The sequence below is a fragment of the Harmonia axyridis genome, chromosome 1 (genome assembly GCF_914767665.1).
Source record: "Harmonia axyridis chromosome 1, icHarAxyr1.1, whole genome shotgun sequence".
In the NCBI taxonomy this organism is placed as follows: domain Eukaryota; kingdom Metazoa; phylum Arthropoda; class Insecta; order Coleoptera; family Coccinellidae; genus Harmonia; species Harmonia axyridis.
The window spans coordinates 51,349,747-51,376,301 of record NC_059501.1 but is presented as its reverse complement, the minus strand read 5'-3'; the positions used below and the strand labels follow the sequence as shown (position 1 = coordinate 51,376,301).

Here is a 26,555-nt window from a genome sequence, read left to right as displayed (position 1 = left end):
GGAAGTGAATGAGTTCGTGAAGTGGTCAGTGAAATGATTAACTGTAATCACAACTACATATTCAATATCTGTTTTTCGGACGACTTTTCATTTTACCTTAACGGCATTGTAAACCAGCATAACTGTACCGATATTGGTCAGATGAAAATCCAAGATTATTTACTGAGATGCATATATACTCAGTGTCCCCAAAATTAAAATGTTTCGGCGAGTTTTTATGGAAATCGCTTAATCGGCCCTGTTTTATAACCGGTATTCTCACGATCATTTTCCAACAAGATGGCGCACCACCTCATTTCGTTCAACCGATGCGTCAATTCTTAGATGAAAATTTTCCTCACCCCTGGATTGGAAGAAGGGGTCATATTGAGTGGCCACCCAGATCACCTGATTTGGCACCACTGGACAATTTCTCTATTGGGTGACCTGAAATCCAAGATTTACGCTACTCAGCCTGAGTCACTGGATTTTGCGAACTCGGATCTGAATGACGTCAAATTACACCAGAAATGTTGAGGAACGTATAAGAATCTTTTCAGCAAAACTTACATTTACAACATTTAATAAACAAATAAACTTATCACAAAAGTATAATAAGTATTTTTCCACTATTTCATGTGTCATTTCGTTATGGATGGAAATTTTGAAGAGACATTTTAGGATCAGATAGCACTCGATAAGACCTCCAAAATGAGGTATCCCAACACCCTTCATCCCCATTCAAAATCAAGGTGTTGTACTCACCCTCGTTAGGGGGTTACAGAGATACGGAAATGCGAAGAGCGAAATTTGTTCCCCTTCGAATCAGAAATTGAGGGGTCCGAGCGATTTCCCACATTTTCATTTTAAAGCCGGAAGATCGAGCTGTTAAGTTTTCGTTAGATCCCACTGTATATATGAACAATAAAAATAATCTGATAGAAATAATAATAGGCAAAATAAAACCAAAACTGAATTAAGAAAAAATTATTACTTACATACTTTAATCTTAAAATATTCAGACATATGTTGCCAATATCTCTTCAATCTCTGGAAATAAACGTTAGGAAAAAATTAAAATTGAACCCGTTGGATGAGTGATGATGGGGTCAATGTGTGGAGCTAGCCTTAACGATTTCGATTATTTTCATAATCGGATATGTCAAAAACTCCATTGACAGCTATTTCTATCCTATTCTTTGACACTTTTTTCATTCGAATAAATTAAGTCACTAGTTACAATGTCTGGTAGTAGCATTTTTTCTTGTAGAAATATAGAATTTTTGAAAACATTAAAATTTAATGATGAGGAACTACAAACGCTCACATCAATAGAACAGGTGAATAAAATATGTCAGACTGCAAACCTTTAATATGATCTCATACATTTTAGAAAGAAGTCGAAGAAGATGTATTTATTAAATTATCGGAATTTTACAACTCTCAAAATAATTATTCATCTGCTCCTGATCTTATTAAACACAAACATGCAATATTTCTAACCAATACTTTGGTGCGAGTTTCTAGAGGTTATGAGGTATCATCTACATAAACAAAAAATATTCAGTTGTGTATCTGAATCATTTGTAGGCTCTAGATGCAAGTCGTACTTGGATTTGTTACTGGGTATTACATTCATTGTCCCTTTTAGATGTAAAAATTTCTGATAGTGTTAAAACAGCTTGTGCAAAATTCTTAGCAAAGTAGGTTTCGCTTATTTGAAATCAAGATTTGGATTCTATTGAGTTTGTTTGTAATTGCAGATGCCAAAACCCCACTGGAGGTTTTGGAGGTGGTCCCGGTCAAATTTCACATTTAGCTCCTACTTATGCTGCAGTGAATGCCTTAATTATAATTGGGACTAAAGAAGCATATAAAGTTATTAATAGGTTCGTTAATATCTGCAAGACTGCAAGTGAGAATCAATTATGTTAATTCCAATTTTTTTTTCAGGGAAAAATTGTTAGATTTCTTATGGTCTTTGAAACAAGAAAATGGGTCCTTTTGTATGCATGTTGATGGCGAAATTGATATAAGAGGAGTTTATTGTGCTCTTTCTGTAGCTAGTCTAACTAATATTATTTCAGATAAATTATGTGAAAATACTGCTGAATGGATTATAAGGTAAAAATCTTTCTCATATAGTTGCTTAGTAACTCCTACAATATTGGGAAATCTTAGGGAAGGATACTAAAATTGAATGATTAAAAAGTAAATAATAAAAAACTGACCTGGGAATTTTGATGATTTTGAATGAAAAAATAATTAAGAATTTGGTTTAACTTTTTTGAGGAGAATATTGAACAATACAGTAGTGTCTCACTAATCTGGCATCCCCTACTCACTTCTATAGCAGGTCCCTGCATGATTCTATCAGTGTGAATCAATAACTTGTAATTTTTTTCTTATAATCTATTAGTTCAAACATTCTAATAATCAGGCACTGTCTAATGCTGTATCAATGCTACTTTAATCTACCTGCTTGAACTTAAAATGGATATTGATTGAAAAAAATTTTTTTTTAGCTGCCAAACTTATGAAGGTGGTTTTGGAGGTTGTCCAGATATGGAAGCTCATGGAGGTTATGCATTTTGTGGATTGGCAGCTCTCATTATCTTGGGAAAACAACATTTATGTGATATACAATCACTTTTGGTGAGTAATGTTACTATTATTTTCAGTTCTATTATGGTTCATAATAACAGATAATAAGATATAATAAACTCTTCAAATTATTCTAAAGATTTTTTTATATCTCTTGAAATTTTTACAATACAAATTCTGGAATTTGGAAAAACTAATTGAAAAAATCATAAAATGGTATTTATAATAAGTTGAAAATAATATATAGGATAGAAGGAAATGTTTATCCATTATTTAAAATTTGCAATATTTTTGTTATAATATTTTGTTAATATGTAATTTTGAATTTTCATTAATATATGCTACACATCAAGAAATATACTTTTGAAAGTTAAGAATATTATATTCAATTAGAAAAAAATTGAATGAATAAATGTATACATATAGAATCAATGGCAATTTTACATAATGTTCATTTCGATGATGGTGAACATTCATTGGCATTCACTTACTAAGGCCTGCTAATTTATAATTTCGTAATAAATATTTGGAGTTGTAAAACAACTGATTGAAAAGTAAAAACAACTTGAAAAAAGTAAATGATAACAAATCACCAGATAAAGAACCGCAGATATCCGCTAGGCCACAGATTAATGGAGCCCTTGGCACATCTCAATTACAGTGATTTAATAAAACACCGTGACAACAATACGTTCAAATTGATCCTAAAAATAGAATAGAACTTAAGAATATATATATATATATATATATTTCTGGAATTCATTTTTGGGATATTCCGTGTAGAAATAAATGACATTTTTGATGGCGTGTTTATTTCAACGTTTCGACTACAATAACATGTGTCTTTATCAAAAATACATTTGATACTTCAATTGTATCAAATGTATTCTGACACATGTTATTGTAGTCGAAACGTTGAAATAAACACGCCATCAAAAATGTCATTTATTTCTACATGGAATATCCCGAAAATGAATTCAACAAATATTTCTATCCGTGAAAATTTGAAATTAAATATATATATACGTATAGTTTACTGTTCTCCTCTCTTGCTTTCTCACATAGTATCTTCATGGTAAATATATGATCTTGAATGCTCCTTCCTTTTCTAAAGCCGCTCTGTGTTTCTTCTAGTGCTGTCTCTATTTTCTCTCTTATCTTTTTGTCCAGTATTTTTTCGTAGATTTTCATAGCCGTACTCAATAAAGTTATACCTCTATAATTACTGCAATCCTGTTTGTCACCTTTTTTGTATATCGGAACTATCAATGCTGTTTGCCAATCTTCTGGGATCGTCTCTTCCTTCCATACCCTTTCAAAGATCCTCAACAATTTTTCCAATCCATTCTGTCCCAAGTACTTGATCATTTCCGATGTTATTCCGTCACATCCAGGCGCTTTTCCATTCTTCAATGTTTTTATCACCTGCTTTAGCTCTTTCAATGTTATTCTTTCATCTTCCTTAACTTCAACATTTTCCGGTTTTTCGTTTGGATCTTCTCTTTCGTTCTGTCCATCATCCAACCAACAGATCTCGAAAATATTCTCTCCATCTCTCCATAATTTCCTTATCAGCTGTCAACAAACTTCCATTTTAACCCCTTATTTTCCCACATTCGTTTCTTCCTTCGGTTCTTTTTGATTTAAGAGTTCTGTAGAAGAGTTTTTGATTTGTCTGAAAGCTTTTCTCCATTTTTTCCCCAAACTCTTTCCACTTTTCCTTCTTCAGCGCTATTATAAGGGTTTTGACACTCTTTCTCTGTTTTTTATATTTTTCATAATTATCTGTACTTCTATTATTTAGGTACTCCTTCCATTTCTCCCTTTTTATTTTTAATTGATCTTTTACTTCTTTGGTCCACCATGCTGTTTGCTTTTTCTTATTTGATTTTCTATAACTTCCACAAACTGCTTTCGTTGATTCTATAGCTACACTTTTAAATTTGTTCCATAAGCTTTCCAGTGTTCATTTTTCTGGTCCCTTTCAAATCTTCTTTCCGTTTCTACTCTGTACAGTTCTGCTACTTCCCTGTTTGATAGTCTATATGCTCTAAGGCATTCGTGCTCTATTTTCTTTTTCTTGTTTTCATTCTTCTTACTGTTCGTATCCACTTTAATCTTGGTTATAACCACGTAGTGATCACTTCCGATTTCTGGCCCTCTTCTCACTCTGGTATCAAGAATAAATACTTGACCTTTGTTCCTTCTGTACTAGAACATAATCTATTATTGATTTCTCTCCACGACTGCTAACCTCCCTTGTGTATCTATGAATGTCCTTGTGTTCAAATAGTGTATTTGTTATTATCATATTATTGAGTAAACAAAAACTCAGTAGTCGATCACCATTATTATTCCTAATCGTTTCTCCAAATGGTCCCATCACTTCCTCATACATCCTGTCTCTTCTACCTACTCTACCATTTAGATCACCCAATATAATCACCTTTCTCTTTGCTTCTTCCGTGATCATTGTTAGATCCTCCCAAAATTTCTCCTTGTTTTCGGTGATGTCATCTTCATTTGGAGCAAGAACTTAAGAATATGATTGACTTAAGATGCATGGAAACCTAAAAAAGGGGTATTCACCTGAAAATTGAAAATATAATCCCATCATACAAAACACGGGAAAAATCCAAATGTAGCCCATGTAATCTTTCTTCACCAAAAGTATATTCCTAAATGGGAACAGTCTTCCTGATGAGGTCGTTGGCGCATCTAGTGTCAACTCCTTCAAGAAAAATTTGGACTCTTGGTGGGAACCGGTGTGTGTTGACAGTCGGGTTTTTTTTATGATTTCACTAGTTTCTTTTGCTTTTGAATTCTGTTTTTTCTTCAGTTTCACACTCTGTAGTTTTTCTTTAAAAATTCGTATGTGAGTTGAGAAAACTCTTTTCTGTTATATATTAATAATAAAAATAATAATAAAATCTACATCAGTAACTCAAACAAATGAAATGAAGTCTAAATTTTGCTTCAAGCAAATCCAACTTTGAACACCGCAATAAAATCCGTACTGTACAGTGCATCCCATTTTGGGTGAGACAGCCAGGTTTCTCGCTTGTTATTTAAGATAGAGCCTTGCGGTTTTCACGTTCCTGTCCTACTTTTTCGTGAAACTCAAGTTGGTCTAATCAGATTCTGCATAACTGTTTCCGTTCAAGAGATACAGGGTGATTTTGGAAATTGATACTTTTCGGACCCCCTCTTTATCTCCGAAGTTATTAGGAATAATGCTGAGGTAAAAACTACGTCTGAATCAGAATTCTGCGTAGAATCCAGTGTCGTACTCAATATTTTTTTTTGGGGTATGGTTTTGAAGATTCAACACAAACTTATGTTTTTTTTAATGGAACACCATGTATATCATTACTTCGATGAATTCGTTTTTTTTTTCCCGTCAAAATGATATATGACACTATGTAGGTAGGATGTTCAGAAATGTTAAAAAAACACTAAACCGTCAAATAATGATGATTTTTTGTAAATGGGCCATGAGTTTTCTATGTTTCAATAAGAGGATTATTACTTTCGATTTTTAAAAGTAGTAGGTCATTGATGACACAAACATCCTTGTTGTTATCATGGCTACTATGCATTTGGGAGCATTGTTTTATCAAGTAGGCATTGCAGGGAAAAAACCAATCTGATCTAGCTGTCATCGCTATAAATTATTGTTATCATTATTGATTCTTCTTTTCTATGGGAAATCCATTGCCCATTAACAAAAAATCATCATTATTTGATGTTTTAGTGTTTTTTTAACATTTCTGAACATCCTACCTACATAGTGTCATATATCATTTTGACGGAAAAAAATAACGAATTCAACGAAGTAATGATACACATGGTGTTCCATTGAAAAAAACATAAGTTTGTGTTGAATCTTCAAAACCATACCCCGAAAAAAAATATTGAGTACGCCACTGGATTCTACGCAGAATTCTGATTCAGACGTAGTTTTTACCTCAGCATTATTTCTAATAACTTCGGAGATAAAGAAGGGGTCCGAAAAGTATCAATTTCCAAAATCACCCTGTATCTCTTGAACGGAAACAGTTATGCACAATCTGATTAGACCAACTTGAGTTTCACGAAAAAGTAGGACAGGAACGTGAAAACCGCAGGGCTTTATCTTAAATAACAAGCGAGAAACCTGGCTGTCTCACCCAAAATGGGATGCACTGTACTTTCAAAGATAGATAGATAGATAGATAACTTTATTTTCACATCACCATAGCTCAACAAAGATACAAGTGAAAAGAAAATACGTCACATACAAAATTTCAACCTAACCTAAATACACAATATATACCCAACAATATTCATTTCAATCTATAACATGCTGAACAAAATTCTTCAACGCTATATGGTTCTATTTTCAAAATTAAGGACAATATAGTTTTTTTAAAGACTCTCTTTCCTGATATTCATTGGAAGGCAAACATGTACAGACATAATTTTAAAAAAATGCATTTTTGAGTTCCCTCTTATCGCCAATACTAATTTTTTCATGAATTTATGGAATGTAGCTCCATATTTTAGTTTTATCATTACATTGATAGTATCCATCAGTGACAAGTTTTAATTTGTGTTAAATTTTACAGAGATGGTTAGTGCATAGACAAATGAGGCTTGAAGGAGGATTCCAAGGTAGAACAAATAAGTTAGTAGATGGCTGTTATTCATTTTGGCAAGGTGCAGCTTTTGCCATGATACATAATTTACTAGGTAAAATTTCAAACATAAGTGTAATTATTTTTTTCGCAAAAATCAGGAACTGCCATTTTTCTGGAGATGAATAATAAAACAAATGAATTTAGTGATTGAAAAATGAATAGTCGCGATAATATACATATACTGATTTTGCAGTGGCACGGTGTTCCACATCTCCACATTTCTTGAATGACAACCTGTGTATTCAATTTTTTTTCGGTATCTACCTTGAAAATAAGATACTTACGAATATTTTCACTTCGTAAAATATTGACCGTTTTGGAAATTTTTAATATGACAGGTTTTTGAGCATTTGTTCCCTGAACACAAGATTATTTTGTGACTTGTGATTTTTTTTCAAATTTTGATTATCATGTATGACCGCTCGACCGTCCACAGAAACAGAAAGACTTAGAAACATGAAGTCTTTATGGTAGATCCGGACATAGTATATTATACTATGATTCGGATATTGCCGCTGTTATGTTCGTTGACAGGCAAGATCCTAGAAGTCCAGTAAGTATGGCCATTCGAAATTTTGCGGATTTGATTGAAATGAAATTTTGTTTATGTATCTAGATAGCTCGATTGATAAGTATCACTTTCTGACAGTATTGTGAAAAAAGTGTTATGAGAAGCATATACATAGTTTCTCCTGGTTGAATTAACTTTTTACTCGATTTTTGTCATAGGTTTGTTGGATTTTATTATTTAGTTGATTTGGTATTTATTGAATGAAAATTTGTAATATAGAGAAGTTAAAGAATAATCAATTGCAGAATTATAGATATCAATTTCAAGCTTCATCAAAATTTCCTGTTAATCACGTCACCAGAACCAAATAAAATTCAAGCAGCATAAAGGAAATAATCTGCCAATGGGTGTGACACAAAACTCTTCCTTATTCTTCGCTGCTAAAAAACCTCACTCCACAGTACGTTATTTTCGGTCTTGTTATACTATTACCTCTAGAAAAATTCAAACGATTTTTACGCATGCGCAACACACACATTATAATTAAAAAACTAATAAGACATATTCAATATACCAACCTGAATCCAAATTTCATCCGAATCGGAATTGTATAGTGCGGAATATTGGTATCTCGTGTATTTCCCTTTTGAACAAGAGTCACGCTATCTGCACACACCAATTTTGGACTGCCGGCATAATATCGGTCGATATTTTATCCGTAGCAGGTGCTTGCACACTAACCATCCTTGAGTATGCCTGAAATTCACCGGAAGAAAAAGACTATCTCATCTAAATGATAACGAATTTTTGACTATCCTTCTCTAGATGTTGAAATGAAAAATGCAAGCACCTCCAAAATTCCTTCAATCAAATTTTCTTATTATAACTTCAACTCGGATCTTTTGATAGTATGGTTAACATAAGGAAATGAAAATACTTTTTATGAGCAGCGCTAGAGGAAAACCAAATATATACCGGGTGGTTCAAACGTCTGGAAACGGTAAATTTATTTCGCGAATAGGTGGAAAATCGAATTCTGATACTGGGTTCTTGAGTAATTTCGCCCGAGAATTCGAATGGGCCCATCAGATTTTGGTCCCAAAAGGGCCTCATACGAGATAAGAGGCCCAACTTTGATATTTCAAATGCAAACCCATCTTTTTTTATCACTTATTCGGATTCAGCGGGAAATTTTACATCCGAATTAGTTGAAACCAACCTTTTTTCGTCCTTTTTTGGGCCCTATGTAGCGTTTTTTGTTTAAAATTCCAAGGGCTTCCATTTAGATCAAGATGCAAAAATTCATAATCTGATACTGAGGTCCTTAGTAATTTTTCTCGTTGAATCGATTGAGCCCATCAGATTTTGGAAACTCAACTTTGAAATTTCAAAGTTGGGCTTCTTATCTCGTATAAGTCCCTTTTGCACCCAAAATCGATTCAACGAGAAAAATTACTAAGGACCTCAGTATCAGAATATGAATATTCGCATCCTGAATCTGAATGAACGCCCCCTGATTTTTGAACAAAAAACACTGCATAGGGCCCAAAAAAAGAACGGAAAATTTTTGGTTTCAACCAATTCGGATGTAAAATTTTCCGCTGAATCCGAATCTGCGATAAGAAAGATGGGTTTGCATTTGAAATTTCAAAGTTGGGCCTCATTTCGCTGGCTTGATGAGAGACTATCCTAAGTCCAATTCTTGTTGAAATTGGATATTCGGGGAAAACAATCGCAAGACAATTTTTTCACAGTAAAATAATCCATATCCTTAATTCTCATTCCAAGTCCGTCAAGCGAAAAAAATTCAAACTATCCTAATTCTCACCCAATCTTTTCTACTGTAGTATAAATATACTATGTCCGTATATAGGACTTAGGATTGCATGTATTTTAAAATTTTTCGAATATATGGACTTGACCAAAATAAAAGGAGTATGAACCTTTGACAGCGATTATCTCGACTTCTTGCGAAATCTACTTAGGATAGCCTTGCACCAAGCCAGCGATTTGCGTTTCATAAAACAAATAAAGAATTTTCATTCTGAATCAGTGTATTCAAAACTGTCATTTTCATCTTCATTCTCTTATTTGTATTTGTAATCAATGATTGTCATGATGATCTTGCCTAACTTGAAGGTCTATATAGACCTTGGCCTAACCTCAACCCGTTTGCACACAAGGGCTCTCAAAATGGTGAAGAATGCTTACGCTCCCCTTCTCCAAAGAGGTGACCGAGCGGGGACTAGGTTCTGCTTCGATGACCCAGTTGTACTTGACAGAGACCTATGGTCTTCATCAACTTGGCTTCTTAGGCCCGAAGGTCCCACGTGGTTCACTGACGGCTCTGTTACACCAACAGGGTCTGGTGCCGGAATTGTGGGACCTCGCTTCAATCAGGCTATCCCTCTGGGGAAGGACTGTTCCATTGTGCAGGCTGAGCTAGTCTGCGCGCTGGAGAATATTCGCAGAGTATCCTCTGGCGAGCACATTTACATATGATGTGACAGTCAGGGAACTCTTAAATCTCTATCCGACGTTAGAGTTGACTCTTTATTAGTAGAGGAGTGCAGCAAAGCTCTACGTGAGCTGGGTGCTGGTAACTTTTTGAAAGTAATCTGGTGTCCGGCCCATGCGGAGACCTGGTAACGATAAGGCAGATATACGTGCTAAGCGAGGGGCCAGAGCAGCATTTTTAGGTCAGGAGCCTGGGCTGCCAATCTGTTGCACATCTGTCAGAAGCTTCTTCAGGAGGCTGAACAAGGGACTTTCCTCGGAATGGAGCACAGGAGATGGGCTAAGGTGGTCGAGGATTCTCATTGAGAGACCGTCCTCGCGAACTGAGCTAGAGAGGAAACAACTTAGCTGGTAACCGGCGCATTGACTTGCCACCTGTTCAATAAACCATTGAAGAGAATGGGATTGACGAGCTGCTCTCTATGCCGATGGTGCAGGAGCACTGATGAAACGGTCGAACACATATTATTCAACTGTGGAGACTTAACTGGGTTAAGGTGAACACACCTAGGAAATCCAATGGTGAGAGGGACCACTCCTGCCAGGCTCGCGAGTCGCGACATTTCTGTCTGCGTATGAGGATCTGAGTCTTTCCAGAATGATGCGGATGAACAATGGGCCACTGGGCCTCAGTTCGGCTGGATAAGCGCCGCACTAAGAAGAAGAAGAAGAACTTCAACCCGATCTGTTGTCATGAAAATATTGGGTGTTATTTTTCTTAAATTCTCTATAGTTATGATGATCAACTGATTTAGCACGGAGCTTGAAATTTTTATTTCATAAACATACTAAGAATCTCAACTTCTTCGGTTTTGTTATCACGGAAGTATTTGGTCTTTTTTTTTCTTGATATTCTTCTAGTCAAGCTAGCAACATCAAATCTTGAAATGGTTATACTATATGTACAGGAAAAATCTTTGGTTGGTGACATGATCAACGTGAAATAATGGATGAATCTTTAAATTGTATATCTAATTTAAGCTTGTGCAGTGCGCATCGTATATTCGATCTAATCCAAATATACATAATATGTAGAGTAGATTTCATCGAAATCGAACAAGCAAAACGCGAGATATAGAGATACCGTCAATTTCATGTTTGTGCATGTACCCTAATACTCGAAAAGCTAAAATGTATGGGACCATCTACAGCCCAAACAGGATACTCACACCAAATTCTAATCAAATCTGATAGGAGTTCTAGAACTTAAGGCTGTTGCAAGAGTATGTGGACATACATCGATAGACAGACATGAAACAAAATTGGTTCAGAATAGTAAGAAATTATAAGTAATTTATCTCTCGGAAACTGCTCAAGTTAGGTATATAGAACTATCATATGAAAATAATTAGAAACCGATAGCGGAGAAAAATATGCAGGTTGTCACATTTTAAAAAACAGAGATGACACTGATTTTTCGAAGAAATGGCAACGTCGCATGCTTCAAATTATTTCAAATCGATAGAATAATAATATGTAGGGTGTAGCAAAAAGAAATAATTTATTTTTTCAATAGATGGATTTAATTATCTCTACCTCGCGTTGTATAAATTCGATCGAGTTTCATTAGATGGCGTTAGAAAGATGAGATTTCGTATTACAAAATCTTTTTTGAGAGTTTTGTTATTAAGGTGTATATCTACACCTCTATATAATTTTGGCAGGAGACACTTACCTAATTCGAAACATTACATTATCTAGACTTCAATACCTAAAAATTAAAACAGTGAATGTAATAATACAAGAGTTATAAGAAAAAAATTAATTTTTTTGTCAAAATTTAACACCCCATCTCTCGAAAATAAAGCTTGTTAGGATATATTTTTTTATGAATTTTTTCATGATAAAACCCACGCCAAAGTTATTAAACTATAGAATCTGGACTACCTTGTTTATCAGAACAAATTTTCAGGAAAATCTCACGTTTAGTTTGGTTAATCAACTGAAGTTCCATCAATCATTTGTATGTAGAAAACTTGAAAATACATTTGCTTCTCCAATAAATTACCTATCCATTTACATTAAGTAATAGTATATTAAATTAGATTTTTGCTTAAATTTTAGCCTAATATTTGTAGTTGCATGATATTTTTAAACTCACTTAATAACCTTTTCTGAATGTGTAAATATCGTCGAAATGGTGTTAAACACAAAACACAAATAAAACTTCCGTGGAAAAGAGTGGTTACTTCAACAAGTAGTACACAAATATGCAAAGTTATTCTACCTATTACTGTTTATTGTATTTGATTTTAATCTATTATGTTTTTTTATATAGATAGTCCACCTGATAATTATCTTTTCGATAACAAGGCTTTACAAGAATATATTTTGATATGTGCTCAGCATGCTAAGGGTGGATTAATTGATAAGCCAGGAAAGCACAGAGACGAGTATCACACATGTTATGTTCTGAGTGGTCTTTCGATAGCTCAACACTTTGAATCGGATATTCAAATTTTAGGTTCTCCCAAAAATGAAGTTGTAAGTGGATAATTCATGGAGCAAACATCAAATTATCATAACCTGTTTTTTCTAGAGAACTAGTCATCCAGTTTATAACATACGAACTGATTTACTTCAGAAAGGAATAATTTACTATAGAGGAAATAAATTGGTGGAAGAACTATAAAAAAATTATGTAACTAAATGAATGATTTTAATTTTGTTTTAATTGTAAAATGAAGTGTAGCTTTTTCACAAAGGACAAAATTTTATTTTTATATAAAATTTTTGTTTTTGGTAGATATCTTAGAAGAAATAAGATTCTTCCACAAGTTTGTACATTTCACTAATCTGGCATCAAATAAGAAAAAAAAAATGGAGAAAAACAATTTTCAAAAGTTGTAGTTGTACATTTATGCCTTTCACTGCTACTAGTCCTAGGTCTTTCCTGAATTTTGAATTACCAATAAAACCTGATTGAGTTGATAAAATCAATGAATGAAATATGTTTTTCATAATTAAAATGTAGCAGAGATTTTTAAGAATTTGTACTGAAAGAAAAATAAATTTTTTGTGAAGAAAATTAACATTGACTTTATTATATTTCAAAGATTCAAAAACAGTTGAGTGCTCTTCCTATATCACTTCGAGAATTTTTCGGGAATGATGTCAAAAAAAATTATGATCAAATTGAAATATGTCCGTCTGTAAGGCCGTACATAAGTTTATCGAAGAGAAAATCTATAAAATCGAAATATTCTGGGTAGGAATGGTTGTTCAAAAATTTGGTTCTCCTCTCGATTTCATAACTACAGATTTATTCGATATAAATTATGCATTTATCAATTTCAAGCTCCATGCCAAATTTCGTGTTGCTCACGTCGCCAGAATCAGAGAAAATATATTTCTAAATACACATCCGCAAAATTAGGGGAACAGACAAAATCTCAATGTAGTTTGTAGTTCATTTTCTGTTGAACCCTTTGGCCTATTGAAGCATTTTTTTCAATTGAAGTTTGATTTCTCCAGTACATAAATGTTCAACTGCCCTCCTCATTTACTTCCTTTTATGTTATACGCAGGGGCGAATAAAAACAACGAAAAGTAAGCTTTTATTCAGAACACCCCTGTGGAGTGAATCGTTGACAGACAAGAATGCTTACAATCATATGTTGCTTCTTTTCTTCTGAACAGTTTTCATTAAAAACAGATCTAGTAGAAAATAAAAGTCATAAGTTGAGCTTTTAAAAGTTTACTAAACAAAAACAAACAAAAAATTCGAATTCTCGAGAACTTGGCACAGATAACCTACCGAGCATCCGCCCGGTTGCCCAGTGCGACACTGGATACATTTCACGACAGTGTACCTGTACATAATTTCCGATGTTTATTTCCATGAAATAGTGCAAGATTTTTCAATAATTTTTTCAGGATAAACAAGGTAGAAAGTTCAGGAATGTATAAATTTTGTTGTTTAGGTTGTGTCCTTGTTCCAACGTACAGGAAATAGCCCAAAGTTGAAAGTTTACTTCAGTGTTAGTCCATAGTTCTGAAATCTCCCCTAGTTTATACACATCATTCGAAAGAATAAAAGAGGGCAGCTAAATGTGTCAACTCGACAAGCTAAGTCCGAATTAAATTCTTCCTAACCAGGGCGGGCGCGAGTAATTTTGGCTTCTGAAGCAGAGAATTCTTCAGCGCCCCTACTAAAAAGTTTTTCCAAAGACTGCATTTGGGGAATTTAGATTTTCTTTTCCGTTCATAATCATCATTCTTTTCAATTAAATGTTCACAATTCACCACGTGAGAGGCTTTCTTCTCCTATAATGTTTGTTTTTTGGATAATGGATGATTATTTATAATTTCAAATGAACATCACAATCCTATTGTTTGGAGTTGTTTGTTGCTTCTAATTATTTGAAATATTCAGTTGAGATGAGAAAAAAGAACTATTTTAATTGTTCATAATATTTTTTCCTGAATAAGTATCACAAATAACAATGAAATCCTTCTGTTTATAATGATCTTCCCTACACTTGAAAAATAATGTTGTAGAGTCCGCATCCTTGTCCTCATCCGCATATCTTGTAGGGATGGGACGGTATTTCAATACCGCGATTTTGGAACGGTATTTTTGAGTAACGTAGTCGCGCGTTCCACAAACGTAAAGTAACCGGTTCCAAAGTATAGATAGTTACGGCGTACCGGCACCGGACTTCGAATAATAACATCGAAACGGTTTGGGATATTTGAACGAGGTTTGGTAAATATGGATATCTCATTAAGGTTTCACGCTGAATACCACGTCTTCAGCAATATACATAGATATAACTTATTTCACGTAATACCTAGATTACCCGAGGATGGTATATTTCCAGTTTACACCATCTGTTTTTAATGAGTTGCCCTTCGAAGATTCTAACCTTTGTTGTTATTCTGAGTCACCAAAAAAATTTATGGTTTTATGATTTTGTTATACTTGCAAACGTTCTTCTAGAATAACGTAGAAACTCAATGAACAATGAAAAATCATTCAACAGGACAGTCGACAAATAGTCTAGGTATCCCAACGGTCTCGTTTCTTTCGTTCCTCTGTCGCTGGTACAACTTAGTTGCAATCGCCTACGGTTTTGTTACCTGTAACCACAGTTATAAAATCGCGGTATTTAGGAGCGGTATTTTTCTGGAGCGGTCGCGAATGTAACGCGACTGGTGAGTAACCGGTATTCCCATCCCTAATATCTTGTAACAAGATTCAAGATTCCCGATTCGGTCTATGCAAGATTCTTGTTTCGAGCATAGACCTATAACAACATTATTATTCTATGTCTTTGGTTTTAAGACATCTTAGGTTAGAATGGTTAGATCATAGATCTATGGGTTAGATTGAGGTTCCTGTAAAATGCCTGTATATTCTGAGCCCTGAGCTGAGGCCACTATAAAGAATTTTTGAGTATTTTGAACGAGATACTGCAGTTTGGATCCTTCTGTCTTCAGAATACTTCAGATATATTTTAACTTCCTCTTGTATTTAGATTTTAACTTAAGATGGGCGAATCTCCAATGTTGAGTATTGGAGAATTTGGATTAAGTACGGTAAGTTTTTACCTTCACCTCAAGAAATTTAGCTTTATACCGAAAGTACTTTGTAGGTTACTTCAACAAGTCCTACAGTTTTTGATGAGCAGTGGACAAGTAAGAATTTGAGGAAAAGTCTCAAAATAGTTGTTATACGAAATGAAGAAAATGAAATAGAATTTGATCTAATTGGTGTTCATCCAGGATTAGCCAATACTTTCAGAAGGATTATGATGAGTGATATTCCTAGTATGGCAATTGACCGAGTTGAAATTCTGAGCAATACTTCGATATTGCCAGATGAGGTCTTAGTACATAGATTAGGATTAATACCTCTTAAGGCTGATCCTAGATTGTTTGAATTTAAAACCGAGGGTGAGTAGGAATTTTCATTTATGGTTGAATATTAAATTTGGTGTTTCTATATAAGTGTTTTGTCATGATTGTCAAATTCATGAATAAATTACTTCTTTTTTCAGCGGATCTTGAGGAGAAAGATGATAATACATTGGAATTTGAAATCAAAGTTAAATGTACTTCAGTGAAAGAAAATACAAAAAACTCATTATGTGCAGAGGACATCTATAAAAATAGCAACAGTAATATAAATTCAATAATTAATTTTGACATAAAGTATAAATTTTTGTTTTCCAGTTTACTCTAGCCAAATTAAATGGGTACCAATTGGTAATCAAAAACAAAGGTTTAAAGAGAAGGATATTGAACCTATTCATGATGATATCCTTATCACAAAAATGAGGCCAGGACATGAGATTGATTGTAAACTTCTTGCTATCAAAGGAACTGGTAAAGATCATGCGAAGTTTTCTCCTATTGGTGAGTCAAAATTCATATATTATATTATATATATATCACACCTGTCCTCGAAAAAGGGAACAACTCAAAATTCGCAATTGCTGGGAAATCACCTTTTAAGTTTCTAGTTTGCTCTCTTCAACCTCCAGCTCATTGAACACTCTCCAAGATTGTTACTACTACATAAATCGATGAACAAACTATCTGTCCAACGTTTCGTGATCTGGACCGACGTTTTTGAGCTTGTGGAAAAAGATTGGGGATATTTTTTTGTTGAATTTTGAGGATTTTTTGAGTTGTTACCTTCTCCAACCACACAATCTTCACAACTGTTTGGGATGTCCCCTTTTTCAATAGACCACTTGGGAATAATTTTGAGATTGTTCTTTTGTTTCAATAAACATTCCATGTAATTATAATTATTATATGAATTCTCAAAGTTGTAAGGTAAAGTTGGTGATAAATGAAATTATTTCTGAAATTTATTACTAGTTGGAATTTCTTGTACTATTTGGGTATCAGTTGATTCATTACGTAGGTAACAGTGTAATAGGTATCTAACCGATCATCTTCAGAAACAAAATTGTAACTTCATAATCAGGTGGTATCAAATTCTGGAAGAACTGCGCAATTTTCAAACCAGTCATTTTGGAAGAAAATTGAAAACGAGTTTCTAAACTTTTATTCAGAAAAATTGGTAAAAAAATTGCTTTTAAAATATGTACTAAAAATTGTTCAAGGACTGAGAAATTGAGGAACTTATTTTCACATAGTTACCTAATCTTATCTTGAGAGTACTTATGTAAAAATTTACAAAATAATCACAAGTCTTGTTCCATTAGTAATCATTCTTTTTCTCAACTAAAGGAAGTCTTACAATTCGAAATCATATGAATTTGAATCGAAAAATGTTCTAGTTTTTTAAAATAAAAGAACAAAATCAAAATAAGTTGTAATGAGGGTAAAAAAAAATCATAGATCATATTCTTTGGGAACTATGTTACATCAGATCCATTAGAATATTTGTATGTAGGTTACTAAAGTAGATCATTTTGGAAATCAACGTAGTATGGTTTGTTCTATTTGTTATCTACAAAATACTTCAGGACCTTTTCTTGTATTCTGCGATCGGTATTAGTCCGTTGAAGGTTTTTTTTGATGGTCCAGTTCTTCAGATTCCCCTTATGTTCATACACGTTTAGATTATTCAAAGCTCAGGTGTTTCTCTTGACTCATCCTCAGCTTACTCTAGCAGGTATCGACTATTTCAAAATATTTAGCTTGGTAGGTGGTATTATACTGAAACACGAACGGGTTATCTTGGCTCACTTTCACCACTTTAATATCGCTAAAAGGGAAATATGATTCCCATTGAAATTTTCTCCTGTAAATCCTTGAAATCGACGAAATCCTTGTTAGTCCGTTCGTTCCTTCTTGGGAAGATAATTTTTTTTTCAACTAATGTGATTTGGTAAAAATTTGGTGAAATTATTGAACTACTCAACAGCTGCAAATACTCCTCAATTTCCTATCTGAGGAATTCGCTTCAATTTTAAATTCGTTTTGCAGAACTTGCAAAATAATATTCAGTGAAATCCGATTACACTGTCAAATTCTGTTAATTACCAACACTTGGTTACCAAAAATAATATCGTTGGTTCAGTTCAAATCTACATTCCACAGGTAATACCTCAAGGTCAAGAGTTGGACTCCCCCACAGAGATTCATTGAAATTACAGCAAATTTTATATTTGTGATAATTCTACTATCTGGAATGTTTCGACAGTGCAATTTCAAAATTTTGGCCCTATAGCCCAACCAGTTGTTTTTTTCAATTATGTTAAAGGACTGGAGAAGAATTTTGGCCGTTATGAAGGAAAAAAGTAAAATCGTGAGCAATTTCGCTGTAGACATGTAAAAAAAATTTTTGTTCGATTTTTTCCTCACAGAAATTCTCAGAAAAATTAGTTGATTCAGAAAATGAAATTCAATTTGACCACCAAGGAAAAAAATTTCAAACGTTGCAGGTTTTCCGCCATTTTGAATTTTTTTTCAAAGTTGTTTACCTTTTTTGAATGGAGCACTCTGATTTGACCAAAAACCGTAACTTCAAAGGTTATACATAATAGACCACACTCAATAGAATATTGGTCAGAAATGACGTTCCATACCCTGTATCTTGCTTATGCTTCGAAAACGAGGTATATGTCATAAACCAAAAATGATTCTCCCGGTGTCATCTACATGACTGAATTAAGATGAATTATAGGTTTGTCCGGTATAAAATGAAACACACTGCATATATGTATATACAGGATTTTTACAAATTAGACGTGAACCTTGGTGGAAGTGTTAGTATCACTCATTTGCTGTTGGTTAAGCCATATATATTGATAACCAACAGTTTCCGAGATATTTGGGTTCTTGTGTTTTTAAAAGATTTCCCACCTTACTTCATTTTTCGTGGATTTTTTCTTCATTGACCAAGTTTGATTAAAATTTTGAATTATTTTCATCAGTAAAGTATATGATATGTATGAAAAAAGGAAAACTATGCTATATTAGATGTTAAAAAAAATAAGTATGATTTGAAAGTTGGTATATGAAGAAAAGAATAGTCAATTTCTAAATCCAGTTGCCTGCAACTTTCGAATTCCACAATTCATGTATGAAAAAATTATTTTAAAAACTTGACAAATTCTTTATTTCCTAAAAAAGTTTTCGTTAGAATGCAGTCACTAGTTTCGTTTCAGAAGATGTTCATTTGAAACGGGATAGAAAATTAACGAATTGAATATTTTTTTATAGCAATTAAACTCAAAATTTCATTGAAAAATGTATTCATAATTTATATTCGAAATGACCTCCACCATTCCTTATACAAGTACGTGCCTTCTTTCTAATTTCTTCTGTTTTTACTTTCTACCTGACGTTTTCTCTAAATCTTCTCGCTGCTTCATCTGTTCTCCATACAAGTTGTGCATGTGTGTGTTTCCCATTCATAATAATATCTTTTAAACTGCTCCAAACATGAATATCTAACAGTGTTAGTTCCAGACTTCTCGATGGCCAGGAAATAGGTCCTATCCACTAATTAGGAAACAATTCGTTTGAAAATATACATTTAGTCTATAGTGTGCGCGTCAGCCACACCTGTTGGAAAATAATTACACGTCTGTCAATCGAGGGAACCTCGTCCAAAAAGCGGTCCATATTCATTTTCAAAAATTATTCTTAATTTTCTTCATTTGAGTTATCAGGTAGATAATAAGGACCTATCAAAAAATTTCCTATCGAATGATGCTTCCTCAAATGCCGAATTACATTTGACCATTAATGTAGGTTGTGAAAATTAGTCACCCCTTCCCTAGTAAATCTAGCTTCGTCTCTCAATAGAATCCTCGATAAAAATGTAGCATTCTCTGTCAGCATTCAGGATAAGTCTGCAAAATTGGAGTCTTTTAGCATAGTCACCATCTTGTAATCCATGTACTGGAGTGTAGTGATAGGAATGCAAACGGTTCAGCACCGACCATACTTTTTTTGTGAGATATTCCAAGATTACTGGCAGTCTTACGTGTACTTATTGCAGGAGAATCTTCTACTGCCTGTAATATTGCTTTATCCACAATGTTTCGAAGTCCTGGAGCACCAGCATTTTTAGACTTTAGCACAGTAACTGTTTCCGCAATTCTGCGGTAGGTTGATGAAAAGACACTCATGTGAGGAATACGCCTAATTGGGAATGTAAGTAAGTATTCTCTATGGGCCTCGGAAGCATTTCCATTGCTGTATCCATACACAATCCTCAGCTGAGAATGATGATGATGATCCATACACACAAAAAATATCTGCATATTCAGCATTAGTGAAACAACTAATATAGCATAGTTTTCCTTTTTTCATACATATCATATCCATTTCTGATGAAAATAATCCAAAATTAAAATCAAACTTGGTCAATGTAGAAAAAATTGGCGAAAAATGAAGTAAGGTGGGAAATTTTTTAAAAATCACTAGAACTCAAATATCTCAGAAACTGTTGATTTTCGGATATCAATAAATAGGTTCAAAACACCGCAAATGAGTCATAATAACACGTCCTCCAAGTTTCACGTCTATTCCATCCGTCCTACGCCTTTGGCTCCCCATATTAATAATAATAATAATTATTATTCTTCAAATTAAGAAAATATACAAATAATTCCAATTTATGTCAATGATTTTCGAAATTTAATCAGATAGTCGATAGTGAGTTAAGAAAGAAGAATCTACAAGTGATCTTGAAGCCTATTTTCAACATGACGAAAAGTGAGCTCAAAGCGAGGCTCAAAGTAGATGCTTGTTGCTAGGTTGGATAATGAATCATGTAATCTAATAGCAATAGCATTAATTATTTACCTACCCACTGTCAGATACAAGTATTTATAACATACCACATCCATTGGTTGAAAATATATTTGATTTGATTTGACCACTGCTTCAACAAGTGTTTTGGAATAGTGAGTGAATGTGATATTTCAGCTTGAATAGAATATTTGAGCTGAATTCACATTTACAAGAATTATTTTCCTTCAGTATCATTACTATTACAGTGTTATCATCAAGGTTAGACAAAATTGCAGAGAACCACTTTTTGGACGTTTCCCCATTCATATCCTCTGATTCATTGGATTCAAAAAGCCATAAGCCATTCTCTACAAAACCATTTTTCCTCTTATGTGATTAATGATTAGTCTTTTTCCAGTTCTATTTGGGTTCTTGAGTGTTCTTGACAGACCTTCCCGAAAAGCTTGTCTAAGTACTTAGGGCCATTTTTATAATCCATGAGTAAAGACTGCTACATCAGAAAGTAGCCTTTAAACTTAAAAGGAGCTTGGAAGTGGCTCCGGAGCCGGAATCACTTGTTCTCAGAATTGTGTATATGGAACCAGTTCCATATACACAACTGAACAACTTTTAGAGAAAGCTGTCAAGTTTCATAGGGTTGGCTATTCTGAGAACAAGTGATTTTATTGCTTGCATTTGGTAATATTTCATATATTTCTTCTTCAACCACGACAGTGGCTACTATGGTATATCAGATATTGAAATTTTGTTGAAAAAAAAATTGGTATAGTATTCCGTGTATAAAGTGAATGTAATCGAAGGTATTTAACACAAAAGGCTTTTAACCTTGAATTGTTTTACAGAATATGTTTCATTTGTAGAGCACACTTCTCACAGAAAATGAGAGTTTAGTTTCGATTATGGAACTGGTCTTAAGTTATTTAATTTTTCTCGGATATTTTCTCCACCACATGAATATTTCTACCCTATTTATCTATTATTGATAATTTGTAATACTTTTGAAATTATAGGAATTTCATTATGATAAAAAAATCGTCAATCGAATCAATTATCTTTGAAGAAAAATTATTGTTTTTTCTTGGGAGTCAATCTTTGATGATGATTTTGAAACTATGTCCATCAAGTCTGTTTTTGACATAGTAGGATGATTCTCAATTGCTTTATGAAATGTATTCAAGGTTAATCCTTTTTCTTGGACGGAAATTTTTTTTTTCGATTTTTTTTTTAGTAGTAGTCCCCAGATTTCCCTAGGTAGCAGTATCCGTTTCTAAAATTGGTATTTTTAACGAGAGTTCCTAAAAACAAAAAATGCAAAATATAGTATGGAAGGGAGTTAAATATTTAAAACAAGTCATTTCATATCCATTTGTAAACATTGACGATGAATAAATGAAAGTCTACCTACACTGTTGGATTCGAATGATCACATCCACATTCCTATGCGAGTTTCAAGTCTTTTAGGGAGGAGGAGAATTAGGATTTACGACCGATTGACCAATAAGAGTTGCTCTATGCGCAAACCATGCGATTTACTTTGTTTATATTGCTCTGTCTTATTTTTGAATGGAGAATAGATTTATATTTATTAACATTCTTCCCGAAATTGAATATGTATTGCAATGTCAGATTTTTCTTGTAAATTGAGTAATTAAAATTAATTACAGCTCAGGTTTTATATACAAATAAAACTTGCGCTCTAGGAATAAAATATAGGAAAAAAATTATTTATTTGCGTGTGAAAAACCAGCTCTCAGAAATATAATGATTTTAATCCTATAATACTCGAAAATAAATCAATAATACTATTTCACACTCTTTTATTTTCAGTGGCTGCATTTTATCGAACCTTACCTAAAATTGAAATTATCAAAGAAGTATCAGGGGAAGCTGCAACTAGATTACAAAAATCTTTTTCTCCTGGGGTAATTGATATAAAAAATAAAAATGGCAAAAACATTGCTGTTGTGAAAAATGCTAGATATGACACAGGAAGTAGAAATTTTTGGGAGTACCCCGATCTCAAGGACACTGTTGTTGTGAGTAGAGTTGAGGATCATTTAATATGTAAGTATTATAATTTCAAGATGTAAATTGTTTTCCAGTAAGAGATTTCTTTTCGATATTAAAAAAAATTGAGGGGCATTTAATATCTAAGTATTATAATTTCAAGATGTAAAAAGTTTTCCAATGAGTTGTTATTGGATTATATTATTAAAAAAACGAGAAATCAATGGATGTTTATTTCAAAAGGGAATGCCATTAACAATGAAAAATGATATCAGCTGATCAATTCACACATTTGTGGCTGTATGTCCTCAATAACATCACTTGTGTTAAATCTCAAGATCTCGGTGGTCAATTGTGATCACCTCTTCGAGAAATAAAAGGGTAATCTTTCAGTTTCGTTTGCTAAACTCAATACTGGTATGAGTAGGGACAAAGGGCGAAACTCTATAATGAATTACCTGAAAAATGGCGCAGATTGGACATCAGAGGGCTTAAACAGTGTTTGAAAATTTTTCTGGTTCAGCATCCACCATATAGTTTGAAAGAGTTCTATGGGGAATTGGGACAATTTTTTCATTGCGATTTTCTTAGGAATTTATCAATTACTTTTTCTTTTTTTCGACTTTGTTGTTATACAGCCTAATAAAGTTCTATTCAATACTTAATGGAACGTGATTTTAAATAAAAAAAAATTAACAACAGAATGCTGATTATAGAGTCCCATCATATTGTTGCACTTCGGCAACAATATTTCCGTGAAATTAAAAAGCATCGAATGGCAAAAATATATAATATTTTGTTGAAACCTGGTTCGAAAGTTATGGAGTAATGAAATATGGCTGGATAGATGACTGGAAATGCCATCTCAATACTCGACAATTATAATTGTGCATGCTGGGTTTTCAATTTTTTTTTTGGTTTCTTTAATTTCATAGTTCTCTTTCATATTTTCTTGCAGTTTTTTCCGCAAAATTTCCTTAGATTTCATACTATCACATTTTGCAATAATTGCTCCATTCTTAAAATTTTTGACTGTATTTACTCCAACACCAATATTACCTGGATTAATGGTATTTTCCATATCTAGTTTTGTTTTCATACTTGATTGTTTACTGTTATTCGGCGCGACAATGATACCTGGTATGTTTACTTTTTGCTTGAGATCGACCTTCCTATCAGTAGAGACGACACTCGCATATGTGGCCATCTGGACTTTTTCTGCTTGTTGAATTTTCTGTTTACATTTATTTAGAATTTTCCTCCAATAAATTGATAATTTTATTTTTATCTTCTATAGTATGCTTCAATAATCGTATGGTATTTAACTCAAGACAGTTCTTACAATGAAATTGCAAGATTCTTTTGGATTGTGACATTATTTTAACTTCATCGACACATAATCCACTGCAACCATTGCAGTAAGGTTTGCTGCATCCATCACAACTAACTTTTTGTTCTTTGATGCAGAAGAATTACAAACTGCACACTCCACGGTTTATCTACATAATTTCTCTAAAAATATATTCACAAAAAAAATATATATTTTAACCTGTATGACCAATGTGAAATCTTTACACTGCAAGCAACGAAGCGGAGTAGGTAGAACAGGTTTTTGTTGTATTCATGCAAAAATAAGAGTGGTTTGTTCAGGGTCGGATTAGACGGACGCTTTGGTCGGACGAAGTTACTTTTACTCAAGATTGCATAAATATCTGTCATAATGAACATGTATGGTCTCTATAAAATTCTCACTCTTTCGAAAGAAGAGGTTTTCAACAAAGATTAATATTAATAGAGAAACTCCCATACTACTTCTTCCAATTCAAGTCCTTTCTAAATGTTCAAATGCAGACGCGTATTTGAAATTTTTAAAAAATGATCTCGCAAATTTGCTAGAAAATTTTCCTATGGGTTTGGTATACAAATATGCAATGTGGTATGTGGTATCAGTATGACAAAGCACTACCGCATGTTGGATGAAATGTTGTCATCTGGTTGAACCAAACTTTCAATAGGCCTGGTCAGGTGCTATGACCTTCGATCACTCAACTTGAATCCTTTGGACTATATTGTTTGGAGGGCATTTAAAACAACTAGTTTACTCAGTGGAAATTAATAATCGAGAACAATAAATGAAACGAATTATTAATGCAGTCGATTCCACTCTAAACAGGCAAAACAAGCGATTAGTATACGATTCCTTTAATTTGTGTTGCAAATCCGGTATCGATGCTATTGTGTATTTTTGAATATTTTATTCAATCATTTTTATATTATCTATATGTGGTACGGTTAGGTGGTTGTCGGTTTAATGATCACGTCACATTTCCTGGAGATTAATTTGCCTGGAAGAATTTGACGAAGTTGCTCCATCCTGCTAGAACTATGTCCTTTGATTACAGACAGCAAAGTTCACATACACTGAATTGACAATAACTTTATGCCCCCTTCACTTCATACAATAAAGAAGGGGTTCTGATGCTTGCGTTTCGAATTGTTTGCACTCCAGTAGCGACAGCTCTGCTTATTTACTTGGCCATTAAGGTGAAAATGAGTTTCATCCGAAAACAAAATGGCGGTAAACGTAAGCGGGATCGACACGAATAGGCTATTAACCCATTCAGAATAACCTGTGGCGCTCTGGTTTTGGTTTATTAGACTTCCATCCAATACTGCACAATATGAAATTTTGCGAAGATTTTATTCCCGAACTCTTTCAATTTTGTTTCAGTCACAATTGAATCAGTTGGAGCTCTTAAACCAGACGATATCTTCAGGGAATCCGTAAAATACTTGAGAGACAAGTGTTTCAACTTATTGCAAGAATTGAATTCATGATATTTAATTAACATTGTTTTGTATTATACTATTGATGCATTTCTAATTTTTCAATTGTAAATAAAAATCATTTGTTACTTTGCAAATTTCTATTTCCTAGTCTAATACTGAGATTTATCCACACATGCTTCATGGTTTGAATTTTTTTTGGTATTTTTTGGTATTGTTATTTCATAAAAAAATATAATATATATGTAAGGAATTTCCTCAATCTAATTGGTCAGGTCAATAAATCAGATTGCTTAATACCTATACGGAACATTGTTAAATTCACAAACGTATCATCAGTATGATCGATGAAGTCATTCCGAATACAGTGAGTTGCAATATTGTAAGAGTAATAATGACAACCTAGTGTATAAGAACATTGAATGTTGTTTTATAATGTGATTAAATAAATCTTTCTGATTGGAATAAAAACAGCTGTGTTTCTTTGTAAATAAAAAAGATTTTATTATTATATACACTATTTAAAATTCCAATTTCCAAATTGGTCTATCTTTCACCAAAGTGCTCCAATCTTCCATATTCAGTGTTCATCATCATCTGGTCTATCTACCTAAGATAACCTATACCTCTTTTAATAATTTGGTATTCATTATTTTCTTGATATTCCTCCTTCCATTTTTTATAGGGAACCAAATAATTTTAATCTTTGGGTTTTTGTGAATTTTATTTGAAAAATATCATTATTTATCTAAACATAGATAACTGCTATTTTCTGATTTAAG

General features: G+C 33.3%; 2 protein-coding genes across 3 annotated transcripts; both read left to right on the top strand.

The window, feature by feature from the left end:
• Positions 1-1,155: 1,155 nt before the first annotated feature.
• On the top strand, positions 1,156-13,322 carry LOC123688584 (protein farnesyltransferase subunit beta). The gene is made up of 9 exons (XM_045627211.1): positions 1,156-1,319; positions 1,373-1,516; positions 1,570-1,682; positions 1,743-1,868; positions 1,933-2,103; positions 2,505-2,634; positions 7,191-7,314; positions 12,569-12,774; positions 12,830-13,322. Exons 1-9 carry the CDS (start codon positions 1,221-1,223, stop codon positions 12,920-12,922), a joined length of 1,206 nt encoding a protein of 401 aa, XP_045483167.1. The 5' UTR covers positions 1,156-1,220; the 3' UTR covers positions 12,923-13,322.
• Positions 13,323-15,580: 2,258 nt separating this feature from the next.
• LOC123686099 (DNA-directed RNA polymerases I and III subunit RPAC1) lies at positions 15,581-25,901 on the top strand. Of its 2 annotated transcripts, none has more exons than XM_045626914.1 (6): positions 15,581-15,831; positions 15,888-16,188; positions 16,296-16,412; positions 16,468-16,650; positions 22,807-23,043; positions 25,718-25,901. In XM_045626914.1, the coding sequence occupies exons 1-6, from the start codon at positions 15,784-15,786 to the stop codon at positions 25,822-25,824; spliced, it is 993 nt and encodes a 330-aa protein (XP_045482870.1). In that variant the 5' UTR covers positions 15,581-15,783; the 3' UTR covers positions 25,825-25,901. The 2 variants fall into 2 exon arrangements, with proteins under 2 accessions (XP_045482870.1, XP_045482348.1); XM_045626392.1 differs by having other exon boundaries at positions 15,584-15,831; positions 16,293-16,412.
• Positions 25,902-26,555: the final 654 nt, after the last annotated feature.